The sequence below is a fragment of the Rhipicephalus microplus genome, chromosome 3 (genome assembly GCF_043290135.1).
Source record: "Rhipicephalus microplus isolate Deutch F79 chromosome 3, USDA_Rmic, whole genome shotgun sequence".
In the NCBI taxonomy this organism is placed as follows: domain Eukaryota; kingdom Metazoa; phylum Arthropoda; class Arachnida; order Ixodida; family Ixodidae; genus Rhipicephalus; species Rhipicephalus microplus.
The window spans coordinates 136,296,111-136,318,816 of NC_134702.1; the positions used below are offsets into that span (position 1 = coordinate 136,296,111).

Genomic DNA, 22,706 nt, shown 5'->3' on the forward strand with positions numbered 1-22,706 from the left:
TGCCCTCAGTCTTTCACACCAGCCAAGACTGCGCAGGCAGGTTCGAAAAATAATTGGATGAAAAAATCCAGCAATCCAGACTGCAGCACATAAATGTCGACATGCAAAATCGAAGAAAGGGATTGGGGTGCCCACAATGTCACCTTACAGGGACCAATATGAAATCCAGAAGTTTATATGCCTTTATATTACACATGTTTCTATGACTCACATAGTATTACTAACGTTTTCGTTGTTCCATACAATGTAAAAACAGGAACACTTTTGTCAATGAGATACTGCGAAAACAATCAAGTATTGTTTCAAGGCTGACTTTACTGTAAGCGTGCTTTTCACATTGTTATGGTGTAATGTGGGCCCAGGATCCGGAATAAATCAACCGGCAGTCAGGTGACTCTGTAAACACAACACAGACTTTAACACAACCGATAACTCTCACGATTCACACACAACGCACTATAGCGTTCCTTATTTACATGCCAAACGTCCTACGCGCCTCGGCACACGAACTGTCCTACTCGCCGTTATGACTGTTGCCGCTGCGGCGAGGTCGGTCGTCACCGGTGTTCCTTGTGCAGTCACGCTGCCTTGACCGTGGTGAGGTGGTGGTGGTGGTGATGGTGGTGCTGCAGGCCGGTAGATCACCAGGCCACTGCAGTGCAGGTTAATGGCCCGTCGCCAACATGAGCCGCGGCCACCTCGTGCCACCACTCGGGCCCCAGGACCTCAGGCCACGAACAGACTATGCTGCTGGTCCCCGTGTCAGCGCCGGCCACAGAGCGGGAAGCCAGCTCATCAGGTCCGCAAGGCTGCCGGACACCTGGTTGAGTGACGCAGCCCGAAGCAGGAAGCCAGCTCACCAGGTCCGCAAGGCTGCCGGATTCCTGGTTAAGCGATGTCGCGACCCGAACCGCGGACCAGCAGCTGCCGTTCGAACTGTGTCACGCTCCAACTGCCCGAGCCGCACGCCCCGCTCGCGCTTCCTTTTCCTCGTCTTTGCCTCCAAGGCGTACCGCAGAGCAGAACTGCCGTTCCCTCTTCGCCCCGTCACGGGCCACACAATCCACATCATCACACACATTTTTTTTGTGTTCGTACTATGCTAAAAATAGCAAGTGCCCCTTCATACTTTATTATGGCCACATTGTATTAGTGTACCAGCACCAGAAAAAGAACAATAATAATGTGAACTTCTTACATCTCATAACCACGCTACTATTATGAGGGACGTTGTACGGTGGTTCTCTGAAACTTCTGACTATCTGCAATTTTTTACCGTTCTGCTAAACTAAAGTACGTGGGGCTGGAGCATTTCATCTCCATCGTAGCATACTCACCGTGGCAGGGATTGGATCCGGTGACTTTCGGGTCAGCACTCGAGCACCATGACCACTACACTACCCTGACGAGTCTCAATCAAGAAAACAACGACGAAAATTTCCTTCCATTTATTAGGCACTTGCGTGGCAGATTCTATAAGGCACTTATATTGCCTGCGCAAAGGCCAAGGACACAGAGAAATATCACATTGCTTATGCGACTACTGAGAAGGTAACTGTATGATCCACTTACGGTACTATGGGAAGACGCTAATGTCTTAGGTTCAATTCGACTACCCTCAGTGGGCTGGTTGGGTGAAGTGTCTGACTCACTGACGGTGCTTGTAGTCCGACTGTCAGTTTTATCTTCAGCGAAGTCAGTCGTCACTTCTTCATTCACGGTCGTTGTGTCCTCCAGAGTGCTGGGTTCTTTAGTGGAGCAAGGCTTAGTAGTGAGGGCTCTTGAAATCATGGCTGCCCTTTTGCTTGTTGGCTCCATCTCTGTTGTCTTTTCTTTTGTAGCGATTACAACTGTATATTCAGCTTTTGGATTCTCTACTCCAGTTTCTGCTGTATGTTTTATTGTACTTGTTATTGTGGTGTTCCCTGTAGCACTTTCCATTTCTTGCCGCACAGTTGTATACCCCGAAGTTGTAATTGGTGTTCCACTTTCACTTGTTGAATTACTCGGTGCACTAAGGGTCGTTCTGAACACTCTTGTGCTTGAAGTGAGATTTCTTGTTGCTTTTTCCATTTCCTTATGCAACGTTGTATATTCAGCACGGTGTAATACACCGTGATATTCAGATGCTGGTGTCAGTGTTCCACTTGTTGAATGGCCCACTGTACTTTCAGTGTCTGTGTACTCCGTTATACTTTGCGTTGTGGCAGTGCCTGTCGCATTTTCTATTTCTTTATGCACAGCTACATAATCAGCTCTTTCAGTCTCCCTTACTTTTCCACTTGTTGAATTGCCCACTGTACTTCCAGTTGTTGTGTACTTAGTTTTAGGTGTGATGGCATTCCCTGTCGAATTTTCTCTTTTTACATTCAGGGTTGTATAGTCGGATGTTGCAGTTTTTTTGTCGAATTTCCTCGTTGAATTACCTGTTTTTCTTTCGGTTGTTGTATGCTCTCTTGCCCTCGTGGTTGTAGGATTTCTTGTAACATTTTTTAATTTTGTCTGCACAGTTGTATATGTTGATGTCGCCGCCTGTCTTCCTTTTTCACTTGTTGCATGCCCCGATGTGCTTTCAGTTTTTGTGTACTGTCTTGTTATTAAGGTTGTGGCATTCCTTCTCTCATTTTCCATTGTTATGTGCACAGTTGTATTTTTCGATGCTGCAGTCAGTCTTCCCCCTTCAGTTGTTGAATATTCCGCTGTTCTTTTGGTTGCTGTGTACTCTCTTGCAGATGAAATTGAGGCATTTCCTGTTGCATTTTCTATTAATACATGCACATTTGTGGATTTTGATGGCGCAGTTTGCGTTTTCTTTTCACTTCTTCCATGGCTTGCTGTGTTTTCGGTTGTTGTGTACTCTATTGTAGTTGGGGCTCTTGCATTCCCTGTCGCTTTTTTCATTTTTGTATGCTCAGTTGCATACTTTGATGCGGCAGTCTGTGTTCCACTTTCAATTCTTGAATAATCTGGGGTACTTTCGATTGTTGTAGGGCCTGCTGTGCTTTTAATTGTTGAGTACTGCTTAGTTGTTGGGGTTGTAGCAGTTCCTGGAACATTTTGAATTTTCGTTTTATGCAGCTTTGTATACTCTGAAGTTGCAGGCTCTGTTCCACTTTCACTTTTAGCATTCCCCAGTCTTCCTTCAGTGTCTGTGTATTTGTATTCGCTCGTAAGTGCAGTTGTGGCATGGTTTCTCGTATGAGATGTTTTTCTGTGAACATTTGCAAATTTTGATGTCGCTGTCTGTAATTCGTTGTGACTTGTTGACTTTGCCGCTATACTTTTTGTTGCTCCATCCCTTATGACACTTTCCATCTTTGTTTGCTTTGTTGTATTTTCTGTTACATACTCTGTTGCATATTTTTCAAAATTCTTTGCAGTATTATTGGTCGGTATAAAAAAATTAGTCTCTGTTTTTGCAATCCCTGTACTATATTTTGTTGTATCTTGCGTAGTTGTATTTTCTGTACGTGAATTGGCTGGTTTCTTTTCAATTGTTGAATCATGCACTGCTGTTTTTGTTGGATACTCCACTGTAATATTTGTCGTTAGCTCACCCTTTGCGTTTTTCATTGTGGTACTCACCACAACACTTTCTTTTTCTTGCTGCAGTCTATTTGTTCTTGTTGCATTCTCTGTCAGATTTTTCATTCCTCCATATTGCTTTTTTGTTTCTACTGTTGCAACATTACTTGTAAAACTTGTAGTGACGTATGGTGTTGTGTTTTGCGTCGGTGTATATTCTGTTGTACAATCATTATGTGTTGTTGCATTCTCGGCATAGCTTTCTGTTATTGAAGCCTGCCTTGTATTATCAGTCTGTGCAGTTTCCTCTTGAATTCTAATTGTGGTCACCTTCGTTATATAAACATTCGGGGCATTCTCAGTTGTATTTTGAGCTGCGTACTTCGCTGTAACGTCTGCTGTTGAAGACTCCATTGTAATTCTTGTTATTGTATGATTCGTCAAACTCCCTAATCTTGTATAATTGAGTGAATGCTCCGTTGCAAGTTCCACTTTTCCGTGCGCCTCTGAAGTTTCCTTTTGTTCATAAATTTCTGAGGGCTTTCTTGTTGCATTAGTGGTAGCATTTCTTGTTGTCGAAATATTTTTTGCTTCTTCTGGTTTTACAAGTTCTGCTACAGTTTTGAATGTTGTCCTGCCTGTCGTATTTGTTACGCTATCATCCTGGGATCCATAATCAGGAGTACCATTAGTCATACTTTCTGTAGTGGTATGCCCCATTTCACTCTGGGTTTCTGCGTGGTCAGTTTTGTTTGGCGTTGCTTTATCCGTTTGATACCTAGGAGATGAGTACATGGTCACATTTGAAATCGCTGCACTTTGTAATGTAAAGACTCTAGTGGCTTTATTTTTCGTACCTTTTGTTTCTTCATAACCTGTGGTATTTTCTGTTGCGAGAGTTTCAATTGTTATTTTTGTTGTTGATATCTGTGTTGAATTTGTCATGATTTCATTTTTCATTTTATCTGTCATTGTAGGTGTATTCGTTGTGTTCTGTGTGTTAGTTTTCATTGCATGTTTTGTCGTCATATTGGTCGCTGTATCTTCAGTTGTTTCGTTCGTCCCCCAAATTCTTGTATATACAGATGCTGTGGTGGAATGCTGTGTTCCAAATATTAGTGTATTTTTTTCCGTTCCAACACTCATTGTTTTGCGTTCAGTTGAATTTTCGTTCACTGCATTTCCAGTTGTTGCATCGTATTCCGTACTTAATTTGGTTGCATTCTCTGTGGTGTTTAATGTTGAGACATTCTCCGCTATGTTATCTTCTTTCGCATGCTGTGTCCTGTTTTTTGTTTTAATAACTATACGTTCCGTGGAAGCCACCGGAACCCGCCGCTCAGGTGTGCCACTTGTCACAAATGTTTCTTTTTCATCAATTGGTAGACATGTTACATCGTCAACATGAACACATTTTCCGTGTTGGCAGACGTGATTTTTCCTGGTGCTTGGCAATAACTGTAAGGATAAACGGTAAATTATGAAACGTGTCATTCCAAATTCATGAAGACGAAATATACATCAGTTAAATAAAAGCAAGTGAACTAACACTGCATGATCGTAAGTTAACATACTTTGTCCTGGAGAGACTGCAGAAGTAATATGGTGAAAAAAATGCGCAAATGCTCACTGCTCCATATAAGTCATACCAATAATAATTCGTTCAAACATGACAAACTGCTCTCTATGTGCTCCTGAATTCATTTTCTGGTGCTTGCTACGTCTCTTGTCAATATTAATTTAATAAACTGGCACTATACTGATGGCTGCCCTAATTCAATATTTAGGAACACATTTATAAAATTTTAGATTAGTATTCGCCCCAATTTCTATTTAGCTACGCAAAGCATTTCTGTCTCAACGCTGAGTTCGTATGACAAAGTTACAGGAGGGTCACTGTCACTAAATTTTAAAAATTGGTATCTTCTCAATATAAGAACATCCGCAAGCATCTTGATCGCAATTAAAAAAAGAGGATGCTAGATATCCAGACCTACATTAATATTCTGAATCTTTTTAGAGCTTAGGCGCACGCTATCTTGATGAAACGCCAGGCTTACAGGGCAGGCGCAACCCAGTTACAGTGAAAGCTGGTAGATTGGCCTTACTAAAACCTGGTTTTATTTTCTTTGCGCTACTAATAGAAGTAAACTTGCAAACTATCCACTGCAGTATACATAATTTTTGCGACGTAGAGATGCATCCACAGTGGCATTAGTGGTCATTTCGCGGAAACGTGAGGAACCCGCTGCGCTTTTGTACGGCATTATTTTACTTTGATGATGTGGCTGCGGACAATAATCATTGAGGGCCGATGACTTTGTAGCAGGTTGAAAGCCACACACTTGTCCCGTAGTTCACATTGCGTGATGCCTGGTCGTTATTCTACTTTTTCACCACATTAAGTGACATTTTTACCGTGAGACTTTACCCGACGTGCCGCTTGTACGGGGTTTTTTTCAAAGATTCTCAAGATATGGCGTGGCTTTGTGGTTTCAATGACGTCGGCGCATGAAATTGCAGGTCGTCCAATAATCTGAACTGCAATAAATCACGATGAATTTTTCATGTGACAAAGAAGATTCTGGCATTATTGTTGATAGCAAAGTTAGTTTTTGAATAAACGCAATTGGTCAATCACGTTTGATGCATATCGAAAAGTACTTAAAATGAAAAGGCTCTAACACGTTCTGGTAAGATTCACGCAAAGTAGTGTGGACATGTTCAACAAGTTGGGTAAATAAAAATCGAATAATAAGTTCCAGTGAAAACGTGTGTTTTAGGTTGTAAAAGCGTGAGAATAGTGGCCGAAATACTTACGCCACAAGGAATCCCGTCAGGTTCATTTTCAATGCGGGGAGGCCACCAAGAAGACATATAGGTGCAAAATCTCGTGTAAGATCCTTCAGCCTGCGCACACCGTCAAGACAGTTTGCTTGTTTGCAGGACTTTCAAATTTTAGCTGTTTATAACGAAGAAATATTGGCCAAAAAACCGACGTTTATTAAAAGCGGGGAAATTCAAAAATTACAAGAATGAAAAAACAAATTGGTTGTCCAAAATATTAGGAAAATGCAAGAGTAATTAATTTATGTACCAATAACATCCAGTCATCCTCTGTGCCTCTTCTTTATCGTTCTCTGTCTTTTGACTTCTCGATTCCTTCCGTGTTGTGTCACAAATCATACGGCGTTCAACATCACGGAAATACTTGTTTTCACATCAACTGAACATTCATCAAGATGCGATACGAAAAGACAAAATATAATAAGATAAAAAAGGTTGTTGATACTCTCTCACCAAACTTTTATTTAGAACAACGTATCATTGAATAGAACTCAAGAAGTTTAAGGATACCTCATTCATATGGCCGAAGCACAACAGCCTGTCGCCTACGGAACTATGAAGAAAACAAAAAAAAAGAAAAATTAACTACCGTGACTACCAGCAAGAGATGCGTCAAGCGGTATTGTGGTTGTTCCCGTCAAATATCTTACTTCCGTGAAACAGACACTACTATGAAAACCATGCCTGTGTTTCACCAACAAGAAATTCATCCTATATTGTTGTAAATGAAGTAATTTTACTTGAAACGCTACAGTCAAAAATGAAAATTCTTGTGTGGTTAAACAATATTTCTCGAGACATTTCACAGTTTTGTCCAAACGTTGCCGTTCTGTTTATTCCTGCCCTATGATCTTTCTATATGCAGTATTATTTTTTATGAATGTACGTTTAAGGCTCCCTATGCGAATATATTCATCACAAAAATGTTGGCAACTTTTGGAAAGGAAAAAAATTCTTCATCGACAATTTTCCATTGGATTTTGGTTGCAGCAAAAATTTTATTTCATTATCACGGCTGTGAACTATTACCACCTCTTTTGAAGAAAGGCAACAGAAGAAGTTCCAAGTAAGCCGTTATAAAGCATACGAATGAGCAGCGACACATACTACGTGCAGTTGTTGAGAAATTTTAAGTTGTGCTTCCATTCTCTCTATTCACGTACCAGCAATGCTCTCTTGCACTTGGCACCACCAGACTCTTCCATCGGCCGAGCTGTAAATATCAGACCTTTAAGCATCACTTTTGAAGGGCATCATTGATGTCTGTGTTTATATTCAAACTGGTGGTTGCAATATTATAGATCAGTTGCAGTATTATAAAAGTTCACGCTGAAAAGACACTGAAATATTTTTTTTGCAAAAACACATCAATCCTGTATATCAAGGCTTTCGTAAATGGTAAACGCAAACCATACAAATCGGGTGCTTGAAAGGCGTAATACTACCGGCATTTCGGATCATACTCTCTCCTTCAGACTACGCGTGCTACGTGCAAATCTTCGGTGAGAATCGTTAGTGCGAACGCAAGCAACATAATGGGTTGTTCCAATGGCGTTGAATTTTGTGTAAACTACTTAACCTTTGGGGCGTAAAGGTTTGTGGGCCCCCGACTTGTACGACAACTGCTGATGCGACCGTTTACCTACGTACGACGAATGAGCAAAGCTGGTTAGGTTTTCACTTTCTGTTCGCGGGGCTTCAGGTTCCCCAGATCCCACGTTTTTATGCATCTCTTGGAAGCCATCGAGTAACATGTCTGTGCATTTCGCTTGCCAGTATAGAGGGCATGCCAGACTAGAGGGCTTGCCAGGCTAGAATAGAGGACTTGCCAGACTAGAACGCGCGTCACGTCACTCACTTAGCCGAACCAGCCCAGTCGTGGCCAAACATGCGAACCTCTATTGTGGTGAGGTCGCAACGCACCTTTAGATTGGTGATTGCTGATTACTGCGTTGTTAGAAACGTATCTTACTGGAAAGGTTAATGTGAACGCACATGGTCGCTAGCTAGACAAACGAAAGAGGCAGCTGTTACTCGATACGACAGTCATGACAGCTGTGATTGCCCTCCAAACTTGGCATCGTTGTGATAAGGTCGGTGGCGTAGAGTTTGGATAAATTTATTAGTGCGAAAAGGCGAAAGCCCCAAGAAGCAACACAGCGCTGAATTAACAACTTTGATTAGTCACTTCGAACGCAAGGCTTTTTCCTTGAAATGCCTCGAAGCGACAATAAGATAACATGGTGAAAAGAGGTGATAAAGAGCCTCCCCACAGCCACTTACTAAAAAATGGGGACCATTGGGCTTCGCTTCAATAGCTTAATGCGAAAGAAGTAGTCGGTCTTTAGTGCGTACTTCAAAGACTTTTTGCATATATTTCATTGCATTATGTTGCTCGAGAAGCCTAAGTGTAGATTGATACAACGTGCTCAATAAAATTGAAAGTGGTTTGTGTCAATGGAGCTTTTGCATATGGCTGCATACTCTGTAATGAAAAGAAAACTTTAAACCACAAGCAATTATGAAGTGCAATATTTTTTAACCTGTTATGCAACCTTTCTGTGGCCTTAAGGGAATAGCCGCAGTAACGTGGGGACCTTGGTAGTGGGTGGCCAGCTTCGAACAATGAAGTCACTATAATATTCACATGTTCCGACGTCCGATTGCAGTGAACGCTGCTTTCACGCATAAATAGTGCAATATTACATGTTGTATTGTGAATAGTATATTCATGATGCACGTGTTTTTACAGCATGAAAGTTAAGTTCACTGTATTTCCAAGCACACGAAGTTATTTTCGCTTTGTTTCAAAGCGGACGCGTGGCTGTGAGGTAGGACACTTTCTTACAGGAAACGACCCGGTTTTTGATACTCACTCGTAGTGGCAATTTTTAAAATTAATTTTATTTGCATCTCTTCCAATTTATCGCTCACTCAAAAGATGATTTTTCATCCACAACCAATGACGCAGACACCGACGCCGGCGAAACAAGCTTTTTAACGCAATCGCGTTAAATTAACGAATGAAAAGTGACAGTGTAGTCCGAATATTTTAAACCAACAAGTACTCCACCAGTGTTGGAAAAAGGGAACACAATTATTTATTTTAAACCAACTGGCAAACACGTTGAAGCCAGAGAAAAGAAGTTAGCAACACAGTAAAAAATATAAGATATCTAAAATACCAAAAAGCGTAAAATAAGTATTTAAAAGATATAAAACAGGGACTTAAACACTATTAAAAAGTTAAGCGCTGTAGGTAACTTATATCCTATATTGTTGAAGGAAAAGGAGATACTGCTGAAACATCTGTCACATAGTTTTTAGAATTTTACTGCTTATAAAATTTCCCTGACAATCAATTCACCCCTCATGCCTGGCAAAGACAGTGCTATCCTCGAAGTAGGGGCAGCAGCCAATGACTCGATAGTGTATCGCTAAATCACTGCAGACTACCACTGACAAGTTCTTGCGGTGCTCTACGGAGTGATGCTTGAGACACAGGCGCATTTGTCTGACGTAGTACTTGCCCCATGAGAGTGGCGTGTAATACTCGATTCCTCGCTGACACTACTCAAAAGGATGGCGGTACTTTGTTTCATACATGTCGTTGCCGCTGGGGAAAGCATTCACCGACAACCCGGAGAGTTTCTCGGGGGCAGTAAGTGCCAGCCTCACGTCCCAATGGTGGGCGAAGTTTCCCGGGTTTTGTAACACCCCATGCATGTATGGTGCAATTGCGGTTCTCTTTCTAGGAGTTGGCACTTGATCCTGCACTCTGTCGGCACATTTCGTGCCTGCAAACAAACTTTCTGCTACGGCTGATAGCACGTGGGAAGGATACCCTGCAAAGGCAGGTGCTCAGTTTGCTTCAGAAAGCTTGTGTCAATGCTGTGCACGCACGACTTACGCAAAACGTTTGTGAAACAAGCCCTCATCATTGATCTCCTTAAAAGCTTAGTGTAGCTGACTGAAATGACACAAAGTTTTTTTCTGCATGTGCTGCATAAGAGCAACAGAAACGCTGAGGTTCTAACTTAAGCTCGAGGTACAAAAAGCGGAGTCACGAATCTTGTAGAACTTCACACGTCACAACAGGTGGCGCTAGACATTAAAAAATAGCACCAGAAAGTTAAACAATGTTTTAAATCCTATATTATCTCCATCAAATAATACTGTATAATAGAATACGAGTGCGACATTTGAAATACCCATGCGACAATCGTCTCCTGTAAGCGCTCAAGGAAGACTGGCTGACCTGTAATAAGACTCGTGGATTGGCGAGAAAATTGTGAGCAACGGAAATAAACGAGCAGGAGCTTGAAACTTTGAAAAGCTTGTGGAAATTCTTTCTACCATAGTCGTGAAGATAAGGAAAACTCTGGTTGATTTGGCATTAAATGCACCCTAGTACAATATGGTCCACCACGGGGCACCGTGTAGTACCGACGTCCGGTTTATTCGTTGTCTATTCACCTCAAACTTGAAATGCACAAAACCACGTTGCGTATAATCAATCTTCATTAGTAACGTGCTTTATTACAGAGAGACTTAATAAAATGATAGAGAAGCAAGCAGGTAAAACTCACTTTAACTTGTTCAATAAATGTCTAAATCTCACAAGCATGAGTAGGGACGCCTCCGTTTATGATTATGACACAAAGTTTGGGAGTACTGATTTTCTAAAGCGGAAAAGAGAGATAGAGACGAAAGATTAATGTAGAAATCATAGTGCTGCTGAGAAATCCAAATTGATCCAATATAAATAAACACGCTTCTTATCCCAATCGCCTTCATTATTTGTCTGTTCTCCCTGAATGGGAGCCCCGCCGCGGTGGTCAAGTGGCTAAGATACACAGCTGCTGACCCGCAGGTCGCGGGTTCAAATCCCAGCTGTGGCGGCTGCATTTTCGATGGAGACGGAAATGTTGTAGGCCCGTGTTCTCACATTTGTGTGCACATTAAAGAATCCCAGGTGGTTGAAATTTCCGGAGCCCTCCACTACGGCGTCTCTCATAATCGTAAGGTGGATTTGGGACGTTAAACCCCACATATAAATCATATCAATCAATCCCTCAATCGAGTGCGCTCACAGAAATTATTAACACAGAACAGTCAGTTTCTAAGAGTTCCCAGTCATGGGGGATAGTGCTAGTGAGTGAGTGTAGTGAGTGAGAATTTATTAGAAGGCAGAGAGGTCGGCCTGAGCTAGTTCGCTCTAGCCTGCTACTCTACACAGGGGATAAGAAAAAGGGGAAGGAAAGTGGGATGAAGGGTGAGGATGGGGACAAGAAGAGGTGGTGCGTATGTACAGTAGCCACTTAGCATAGTACCCTACAGTCTAGTTTCTAGTCCAGTGGTTTTTATAAAGTCTAGAACAGCCTTTGTAGCAGTTTTTGATACTGTTTGGTCGTTCATTGCTGACAATATGTGGCTTTCACTTAATAGTGTTCGTCCAATGCTTGCCAACGTTGCAGTTAGCATTTTTCTTTGCGCCACGTATAATGCACAGTCACAAAATATGTGAGCTATCGTTTCGCGCGCTTGGCAGCGTTCACAATTTGGGCTGTCCGCACGGCCGATTAGGTGGGTGTAGTGGCGAGTGAAGGCGACGCCCAGGCGAATTCGGTGCAGTATATTAGCATGTCTTCGGCTGATTTTATCTGGAAGACGAAAAGTCATACCGGGGTCTGTTTCCCGCAGGCGCTTGTTCTGGTGATCTGGTAGCGACCAGTAAGTGGCAGCGTATTCGCACATGAGTGATCTCAACAATGTGTTGACGTCACCTCGCGAGTAGGGTACTTTGACGTACATAGGAGCGTTGTATATTGCCGCTCTTGCTTCGCTATCGGGATAGTGCTAATCAAATGAGTGAAGTAGAGGAAATTTTGGCATAAATAGACGTATACTCGTAGCTGCATACATAACTGGTTTCATGCTATTGAGACTGTTCAAGAATAACTAGGAACTAACAAACAATGCTAAAAATAGGCACATTAAAGCTTTGGTAGTGTTGAAAAACTCACCGCAATTACCAGACAACGTGACCTATTGTTCACTTATATTTGTAGGTCTGCAGTATTTATCTAAGAGAGGCATACTAAGCTTTATTGTAAAAATTGTATTTACTGGCATCAAAAACTTCCGTGCTACAAAAGCAACGACTAAAATATTAACTTTTACACTCATTAGCTAACCCATTAGGAACGCTTGAGTAGGTTTATTGGCTTTGCCTTTGTCACTGTTCAGTCAGCTAGTTTTAACGCAGCGAGCTGTTTAGCAGACATTCATACCGACACAAAAAGCAACATGTACACACGACTTATGTGTCGCTTATGAACGTGTTATTTGCATAGACATGCATTCAATGCTTTTTTTAATCTTGTATTATGTTTGTTATGGTACATTAATTAGAACTTTGCAAAGTGGCTTTCAAAAACTGCAATGCAAGTCTTGTAGCAACGAAAACGTTAGGTCACGTGGGGTTCCTATTTAAGAGTTGACGCAATAGCGTCACTGGATCCCATTCGCATCGTCTCATACGCTTGCCCAACTTCCATCTCGGTTAACACATGAATCGTGACTTGGGGAGAGGAACATCAGTGCATGTCAGGTTTCGCCACTTTAAACTGTAATACATAGAATACTTCCCTATTGCAATTACAGTGCGTATACATTCGAGCAATTCATTAATGCTGTTGGTTCTGAAGATTATGGTGAGGATTGTGATGGTTATGATAGTGGCGCTCATGATAAAGTACTCTACAGCACTTTGTAATGGGTACCCCAATATATCACTCAATCACTGTGCGACACTGACATAGTGTGACGCGTGGTTCAATAGTGCTCTTAAATAAGGGGAATTCTAGCACTACATGACACTCACATAGGGTTTGCTTCCGAAGTAGTTTTCAAGCACTCAAATAGCTCTGTGAAAAAACGCAATCTTATCAAGGGGATGGCCGAGGTTTGATTCCGGCTTGGACACGTGATTTTTATTGTTTGAATCATTCGTGCTTTTTCGATTACTGAATTCGCGAATTGCAGCGCACATCTGACGTCTTTGACGCCAAAATCATAATTTCCACGACAAGAGCTATTGAGCGCAATCACGTTATTATTCGCTTCATGCAGACCACACATCACTGCGAGGTTATTAGAAAGCTTGCCGTCTTTAATTTCCATTTGGTCTAGGTTATTCAGCTTTATTCATCAAAGCAATTGTGCGATTAACAGGGGGTACGAACGTGTCGTCTTTGAGCACTCTGCATAATCGAGCCGATTAGAAAGTACAGCACCATTTTTCTGTCACCTCTTTTATATGTTCCTGTGGGCCTTTTAGAAATGACAACCCGAGCCCTCCTTTTTAGCTTTCTGAGCGGTTGTACTGATAATGTGTTCAGGGAAGCTTGCAGTTTTCAGTCAAACAGTTTGGCGGACAACAAAATATTGTCACTAGAGAGCGCCATTTGAAATAAGTGGTCCACGTTCATTGTTTTTGACCTCCGAACGCAAGGTCGACTGCAGATATTATTACAACGAAGTGGTACTAAGGCGAGATACCACAACCCCAGATTTTGCGAATTCAGGAAGGCTAGAATTAAAGATTTACATGGCTGATAGCTGCACATCCAAGATGTCTGCTCAAGTCGTAGTTTTACTGCCAATCTACGACATTAAAACTCAATTTATTGTGTGACCTTGTGCGTGCCTTCAGGTGTATTGTAGAGTAGTGTAACACTTTAGTCAGCAACCCATGAAGCCCTATCAGTATATTTTACACATGGCAAAAGAATATCCGACACTTCTAATATTTTTTTCACCAAGTTAAACAAACCACTACTGTAGATCTTTCCCATTTCAATAATGAAACCAGAAAGGGGAATTGGGTGAGCATCGCATTTCAGCCAATACCAAACACGCTGCTTTGCTCATCTATAGCACCTACCCGATCAATTCACGTATTGTAGGAACGTAAAGCAAAACCGGCCCAATGGCGCACAAGCACAATTAACACAAGCACAAGCACTTGTCGGTAAAGACAAGGAGAACGAAGACCAGAATAAGAACAGGTGGCCTAGCATACAGACACTGTGTCTTATTTCTACGTTTAGTACATGACAAGGATGTGGCCGACAAAGACGAAGTCTTATAGCCCTGCTTCCTCGTCCACGAGACCCGCCAACGTGGAGCCATGATAACCATTGCTAAAAGACGGTGTCAAGGCCTACTCGGCATTCGCTCACCTGCTCGGCTGTCACATTCAATCACGACATTTAGGCTTCCTCCACTATTGCTATCTGTAGCTGTCCACAGCAAGCGACGCCGTCAATGCGTCCTCGGCCATGAATCACACCACCCTGATTTCCGGGACTGCCACGCACTCCACTCTCTCGATTCAGGACATAGCTGTTGCACTGAGTGCTGCGAAGGCCACATATTCCGGGGCCACCACCAGGTGCTCTTTGGGTGGCTCCCCCGGCAATGCTGCGAGGATCATCTGCGCGGTGCCTGTCGCAACAGTTGGGCAGCTTGGTGTCTCCTAGAAGCTGGTCTTGGACCACCTCAAATCAGCCTCTGGACCAGGTTCTCCGCAAACCTACCTCATGAACGTCATGTGGACGTCATCCTGGCTAACTAAGAAGCTAGTCCCTTTCGGCAGGGGAACTTCCTGATCATGCCAAATCACGTTACCATCAACGGTGGCATAAAAAATACTAATGTTTCGAGATTTCCAGAATGACTTATACTTCTGGACCAATACCATCAACTCATTTGGAAACGCTCATGTCTGGACGGACCAGCAGATATGGTGGGTGGCGAATGACCCTCTTTGCGACGCCGCCAAAGTATGGCATGCATACGAACGCGTCAGAAAGTGGTTTTGGATAAATGTTGTGCGAAAGACACAAGCCTCTTTCGCCCCTCTCGAGTACCTGCGACCGCCTTTCTGCCTACCCATCGTCCGCTATAGCTAAGTGCTGTGGTCTAGACTCCCAACATGACTAGTGTAGCTCGGCCCTATATCTGCTTGCACTACCCTGATAACCCCATTCTTCAAGAGCGCCACTTTGACACTATGAATGCGTCCTGCACAAGTGTTCTCTCTCCCAGTTACCAAGTTTTTTAGTGCCATTGCCGTGACGGTACATCTCTGTCCAGCGGTGACTTCTCAGTAAGCTTCCCGTAACACCTCGCGATGGGCAGCGACAAAGGCCGCAAGGTGCGTTTCGCACCCTAGGACCCGAACTCCGCTTTGCGAGCCACTTACCGACTGGGCACGACACAAACCAAAACTGCCTCTAAGTAAGAAGAACTGGGTAGCCTGCTTCCGACCTGACCAGCGCAAGAGTGCTTGAATGAATCGGCCTACGGTGTGGTGGCACGAGCCACCTCTCAATCAGCCAGACCATCACCACAGCCATTGGCGGAGCTTGCGGATGTTCGCCCGTGCTGATTTTTCTGCTACCTGAAAACTTAATCCGCAACAAGTCCCCACAACCACGATTATAGATTCAACGGTACCGCCCTCTCGCAAACTGGCCCAAGAATTTGTTGGCAGTGACGTTCCCGTCCCGTTCAACGATGTCTCGTGGATCGAGCCTGAATATAGGAATAAGATTGGTGACTTCGAATATGTGCCACGAGCGTTCAATGTCAAAGTAGTGGCCATTGATGACGCAACCAGACGGGAGCTTGGTTGAAGATACGTAAATTGTGCCAGCCACGTGTCTTATCTGCTACCACTCACCGGGTTATGTCACAGGGCAATCAATGCCTTCAAAAACCACTCCGACACAACCAGTGTCACCCCCAGAATTTTCGGCAGCCCGACAAGACAAGTGAGAGCGCATGAAAGACTGTCTACAATGGCACAGTCAATGCAAACCACCAGAGACTCTCTCGAAAAGCTGTTCTTTGTTTTATTAGCCTCTTGCGTGGAACACTGCAAGCCCCTTTTGTTAATTTTCGGGCACATGTTTGCCTCGTATTAAACAGTTATTCTGAGGCTGTCTGAATTGTGCGGGACAAATACTGTTGAGGTTCACGGTAATGATGCTAAGCCCAGTTCAAGTTAAAAAGAGCAGCCTGAAGCGCCAATGACTCGAACCCAACAAGTTCATTCCTGTCCGCCAGCACACCAGCTGTCGTCTGCGTGGTGAGCTTCCCAAATATCGTCTGTTTCCAGAGCCAATCATAGCATCAGCTGTCTCCAGTAATAGTACTGAAATTACGTGCCAGATCGCCATAACGTTGTCATTGATCAGGCGCGGACGCCAGAACGCGTGTTCAAGGTGACTCCTACGAAGTCGCCGAAGACTGACTGAAAGATTTTGAGTGTGTTGGAACGATGACAGGAAGCTCCGCCTCATCTATATCGTAATGCAAGACAGCGTACGAACGTGGTTAGAAAACCAACAAGGTGCCCTTCCATCTTGGAATAATTTCCGACTTGAGGTGCTGGTTACTTACCCGGACGCGGACCGTACAGAAAGACCTCAATCTGTTTTGCAAGCAAGGAATCAGTAAAATAACTACAGCGCGGCGACGTATGTCGGAGACATGCCCAGCTTGTTTATGAGCGATGATAATATGAAAGACAAATATGAACGACGATAAGAAGCTTCGGCATCTGATACGGGCCGTGAAACAGGAAATTTATGCTGGTTTGGTACCAAGCTCTCAGGGAACCATCGCGGATTTTCGCCCCAAGGCGATGGAAGTGAAAAGGACCCTTCAACAGTGGGCAAGATACTACAACTGCGATGTGACCAACGCAATTGTAGACGCAGTTCCCGAGGTCTTCAAAAATAGCATTGACGTGCTGCGAGATTTGATCCGGTTTGAGAAGAGCTGCAGAGGCAATAGCTTAACGGCAACACGGCACCGGTCGCGTTGTTGGAGGAGGTGATTCGCAAGGAATTAAGGCACACAGTTCATGAACAGTAGCCGCCATCACATCATCAGGTGTCATTACCTGTGCAGAGAGAACTCTCGTACGCTCAGGCAGTGAGAGGAACCTCCACACCTTCTTTCGTTCCGGCAGCCACCCACTAAGTTCACACCACCCCTGCCTGAGGTGAAATTTCGAAAAGTGTATATACGGCACACTCCTGATCAAATCCCACTTCATTATCACTTCAGCGAAGCTGGCCATTTTTACTGGATGTACCAACAATGGCGAGCAGTACTTCACGGGTTTCGCGTAAACCCTCAATGGCCATAGAATGGAGAACGCCCGTTTGAAATGAAAGAGTGTCTGTCAACGTGACTAGTTCATCACTCCCAGCAACAGCGCGAGTCGCGGTCGAATGTGCCCCTAATTTATCAAAAACCGAGCCCACGTCCATCCTCCAACAACTTCTAGGCGGAGTTCCCGAGGCGCACTTCGGGGAAATCTGGACTCAGCAACCTGTGAAGGTGAGACCATTGCCGACGCAAAAACAGAACCTGACGCAAAAATACCATTGTCTTTTAATACTTTTTTCTTGCCACGAAACAGCCACGTCACTCAATGGAAGAGCTTCATACTCCACCCGCACACACCACGTCGCGGCGCTGGCGTATATAGAGGGGCGAGGAAGCCAGCTCTGACGGATGCTTCGCTGGCCATCATTAGCGGAGTGCTGGCGGTTGTGCGGATCGCCCTCATTTTAACGCAATGGCGTTAGACAGCTCGTGTCGCGAAAATTCCCCCGTCAGTGTCGGCACCATTGGTTGTGTCAGAAACATCAAGAAAGAGACAAATAAAATAAAGAATAAAAATTTCAATCACATTGAGGATGAAACCCGGGGCCGTTCTCGCGGCAAAAAGGTGTCCTACCACAAACCCACGATGCTACTTGCAGCTGCTTTGGAAAAAAAACACTACATAAAGTCATGTAGGGAAAGGAGTCAATTTAAGGCATTTTGTTTGACAGGTGTCACCAGGGGCGCAGCCAGAAATAAGTTTTTCTCGGTGAAGGGGGTTCACACAGGCCTGACGGGGGGGGGGGGGGCACAGGCATCAGCTTTTCTCGGTGACGTGACAATCCCCGGTAGTGTAAACAGATGGTGCACATACATGTATATCAAGTCATATTATTCCTCTTTCTTCATGCGCATGGTTGTGAAGAGAGTAAGTAAAAGTACTGTAAGAATGATCGATGGATATGTCGGGTTTCACGTGCCAAGACCACCTTATTGTTATGAGAGACGTCGTAGTGGAGGAATTCATAAATTTAGACCACCTCGAATTCTTTAACGTGCACCCGAATCAGAGCACACCGGTCTATAGAAATTTCGCGTTCATCGAAAATGCAGCCGCTGCAGCCATGATTCGATTCCTTAATTTGCGGGTTAGCAGCCTAGTACCTTAGCCACTAGACAACAGCGCGGGGCAGTACTGTAGAAAGTGCTTTAAATAACGACAGGTACATTGTCCGTTTGTATCAATGGCCTCTCGCCACACCACTGGATGTACCAGTATTTGAAAACGCCATATTGTGATTACCCAGCCTGTTGAAAAAGAAATCATTAATCTGTAATCTTTGTTAAGCGTAGATGGCGTAGGCCTCATCGGGTTGAAGTGCGCTTTACAGGTCAAGGAGGGTTCCGCTTACAACAAGGAATGAGAGGTATATGCAGCGTGTTTTTCTACATTCATGATTACATTTTCATTTTGCCTACTTTGCTGAGCAAATTTCTTTGTCGATGCCTATGACTTCATGCCTATGGGGTTTATTTTTATGTTATTGCCTTAATTTCAAGACGCCTTAACGCAGTGGTAGCTTTTAGTGAACATTTTTTTTTTACTTTACTACGTGCATCGAAGCATGCTTACGATACGCAATAAGTAAAATTTTGTAAGATATTCTGCATGTTGGCAACACCATTTTGCACACATTATTTTCTGGGCAGACTTTCCGTTGCACAGTGAGTATTGATAGCAATGAAGTAATCGTAGATGTTTTATTGTGCAATCTGTGAAGGCAAGGTAATCATTGATGATAAATGTTCACTTGGTCTCAATCAAAAGTGCACGTGCGAACGGACTATACCAACTCACATAAAACTTCGTCGCTGCGAATATGTGCTAGAACCTTTCAATACGCGAAAAAAACGAGGTGTGTTCTAGTTTTTTTCGTAGCTTTCTTCCCTCGGCTCCCTGAAAGGATAGCGTTACGGCAAGGTATCTTCTATTGTTTGCAAGGGCGCAACCAATGTTTCTCTTTACCTGAACAGATCCAGAACTTTACAGAATAGTTCACCACGCAGCATACGTGCATTCATGTTTCCAGCGCACACACTAGCGTGAACAAGAGCAGCCTCGAACCACACAAAATTTTCAGTGATCGGTTCACCAGTGATGAAGGAATGAACTCTGGAGTTGCACAGAACATAGTGCACCATAATCAATTTCTGAGAACGCGTGAACTCCAACGAGAACTGCCAGCGCATGCAACACGAGTTTACTTACGCTCTACTGTAGACCTTCCATGCCTGTCGGTCGTCTGTTACGGGCATTCTGATGCCAATCGCTGGAACTTCACAACTGCCATCACCTCCTTCACGTTCAGTACAGTTTGTGGTATCTCATAACAACGCGACAGAAACTACCAGCTTTCCGTATGGGTGCAATCACAAACGTGAGACATCTCGCGTGCATAATCAGAAACTGGGCGAGCGTGACCTTATTGGTGCCTGAATGGTTGCAGAGGAAATGTAAACCCGTAAATTTTTCCACCAAGCGAGAAAGAAACGTTAGTGTTTAACGCGGAACTTTACCAGCCGACATGTATCGTCGCTAAAGTTCTCGTTTCTTGCATTCAGGGTCAGTGCCCGAACTTTGCTGAGCGCCTTGTTTCCTAGCAAAAGCGAAGTCACCTCTTTGAAATACTCGGCGTACACGTATATCTTTGTAGTTCATGTCCTGGGTCGATCAGCGCCCTTCTATGAGACTCGATGATCGCACCAAAACGCCGTGCGGTATAACGCTTGATGATTATTTCGCGAAAAGTCGGAGGCGTCAGCAAATCACAAATTTTTGGTGCAAGAAATTCTCTCTCAAATAGCACACCCTGTTTACCTGTAAAATTTATTCACTATTTTTTGCCGTTGGCTTGAAATAGAGAACATGTTTCAAGCACAATGCTTTAAACTTCACACTTTGATAACACAACATGGACAAAATGAGATTTTGTAGTCTATTAAGATGGCACAATACTCAACCTTGGCTAGTGGTTTTCATGCTCATGGAGACAATTTATCACTGAACATGACATATAGATTTGATGTCGAAATGTGTGAATTTCACACATTAAACTAGTAACCCAATCAAATAGAAATTGAAAACAGAATATGCACATAATAAAGTAATCGTACCTTTTGACATGGTTGTACATGCTATAGTAGCAACGACAATCCAAGTCAGGGGAAAACTGAGCCATGCCATCGCTCTCTTTGAGCACCTATAGTGAATGACCGAAAAATGAGGTCTTAGCTTAAGTTTCGATGCAATGTGCCGGATTTCTGTGCCACCACTTGAACGATAGCTTGAAAACACAATCACAGTCTGAAATAAAGCAAGATAAGAAGTTGCAATGAAACAGATAAGTACGAATCGTGCTTACAGCACCCAATGGTTGAACGATTTCCCTCTCCTACGCACAAAAGGCAATTAAAGACAAAATATTATCAACATAATCTCGTGCATTTAGCTATGAAGAACAGATATATATGAAATTACCTGGAGAACAATGAACAGGTCTTTGCCATTGTTAACTTCGGCTCAATCAATCGTGCTTTGAATATTGAGCTTTATATTTCTCATTATGCTTGAAGACATTGAGCTAGGCTGGCCATAACGGTATTTTTGTTTGTAGAGAACATTTAGATTTTACCGTAAATTGGACCTTCTATCACTTCTCTGAATTCATTTTTAAGTATCTCATCTGATTTACATATATTTAGCAAGGCAACTTTGTGATGAAGATACATAAATCACTGCCGTATCATCACTGGTTACTCTTGCTATGAAGGGAAAGTTCGACAACCTGTAACGAGGCAGCAGTAAGAAGCAGGCGTTCTCCAGCTATCGACGCGTGGTATAGAGAAGCGTAAATTTGCGACCAAATGCAAAGTGGCGCGATCTTTGAGGCGTTTTCGTGAGTGTTACGTAACGGGATTCAGCAGTCAATCGCGTACTAATAGTGCATTCACATGAATGATTGATAACATATGCAATGTTGCCTAGTACATGGGCTGGGGCGGTAGAAACTTAGAAAACTTAGAACTGCGACATACTATTTTTGCGCAGAATAACATCAACTGACATTTGCGTACCTGTTTTCTTGTAGTTACAAGTTCAACCAATGAGGGAGTTTTTGGTTCTTGGACGAAGCGATATTTTTGGCTAATTTAGAAGGTAGTTGGTAGTACAGTGCCCCATGTTATTTATATTAAGGGCATCAATTGTATACCTCTGGACTGCATTGTCTGATCGTTTGAACTGCTTAAATTCTAGTAAGAGTGCCCGCACTGAACAAGTTGCCGTGAGTGTACAGTGAATCAAGAAAAGACGACTGGAAGGTTTACTGCTGCGAAACCCGAGAATGTACGTGAAGGGTGTGGTGTGTGCAGGGTGTCCGTTAATTATGTGCCTCGGAAAAAGTGCGGGGCACTAAAAATAAGAAGACGAGCAGTAAACGCGCAAAAAAAGCCAGATGAATACGAAAACGGACAACAGAAGAGCAAAGTGGCCCAATCAGCCATTACCACAGTGATTTCAGGGGCCAATGACCTGTAAATACGACAACAAAGAAAGTACCAACGAGAAGCGGCTGACTCGACGATATGAGTGCCACGGCAGTTTGCAAGGTGGTTTGTTCGGCGACAAGCAGGCTGGGGGCTGTTCGGCAGCGTCATGGTCATGGTTTTCCCCGAGTGCCTGGCAGAGTCTAAAAGAAGGAGCGGCCTGTTTCGCTTGACCTCAAGTTGCGATGTTTCACAGAGCCAGCGGGAAGCTACCGCTGTCACGAAGTGCACAGTTGGGCGTTAGCCCGTGTGCTTGGCTGTGGCCCCTGGTTAGAGTGTACTAGAAGTGTAGATTAGTACACTGTACACTGTACCCTGGTCCGCTCGTCTGAGGAGAAGACTCCCTGACTTAGTCAGCTCTTTCTTCGGCACCTGCCTGTCCCGTCGTGCCTCCAGCTGAGCGTCGCCCTGCTCTTCCCTGGATTCCTTTAACGATGGCCTCCCCGTGCACGTATCTGCTCGCAGTAGACGTCTGCAAAACCCCAATATACAAGCGCTCACCGGTGAGGCTTTCGCTTATGGTTAGACTAGACTTGTTT

The 22,706-nt window shown here is 43.7% G+C and overlaps 1 protein-coding gene across 5 annotated transcripts; it reads right to left on the reverse strand.

Annotated features, from left to right (window-relative positions):
• Positions 1 to 1,433: 1,433 nt before the first annotated feature.
• On the reverse strand, positions 1,434 to 20,885 carry LOC119171278 (uncharacterized). Of its 5 annotated transcripts, none has more exons than XR_012894381.1 (5): positions 20,737 to 20,885; positions 7,536 to 7,585; positions 6,883 to 6,925; positions 6,346 to 6,435; positions 1,434 to 4,983 (listed from the first exon to the last, which is right to left on the reverse strand). XR_012894381.1 is itself a non-coding variant. In XM_075890302.1 (5 exons), the coding sequence occupies exons 1-4, from the start codon at positions 20,804 to 20,806 to the stop codon at positions 5,995 to 5,997; spliced, it is 282 nt and encodes a 93-aa protein (XP_075746417.1). In that variant the 5' UTR covers positions 20,807 to 20,885; the 3' UTR covers positions 1,434 to 4,983; positions 5,944 to 5,994. The 5 variants fall into 5 exon arrangements, 3 of the variants coding, with proteins under 3 accessions (XP_075746417.1, XP_037278100.2, XP_037278099.2); XM_075890302.1 differs by lacking the exon at positions 6,883 to 6,925 and adding an exon at positions 5,944 to 6,066; XR_012894380.1 differs by lacking the exon at positions 6,883 to 6,925.
• Between the last annotated feature and the right edge of the window lie 1,821 nt (positions 20,886 to 22,706).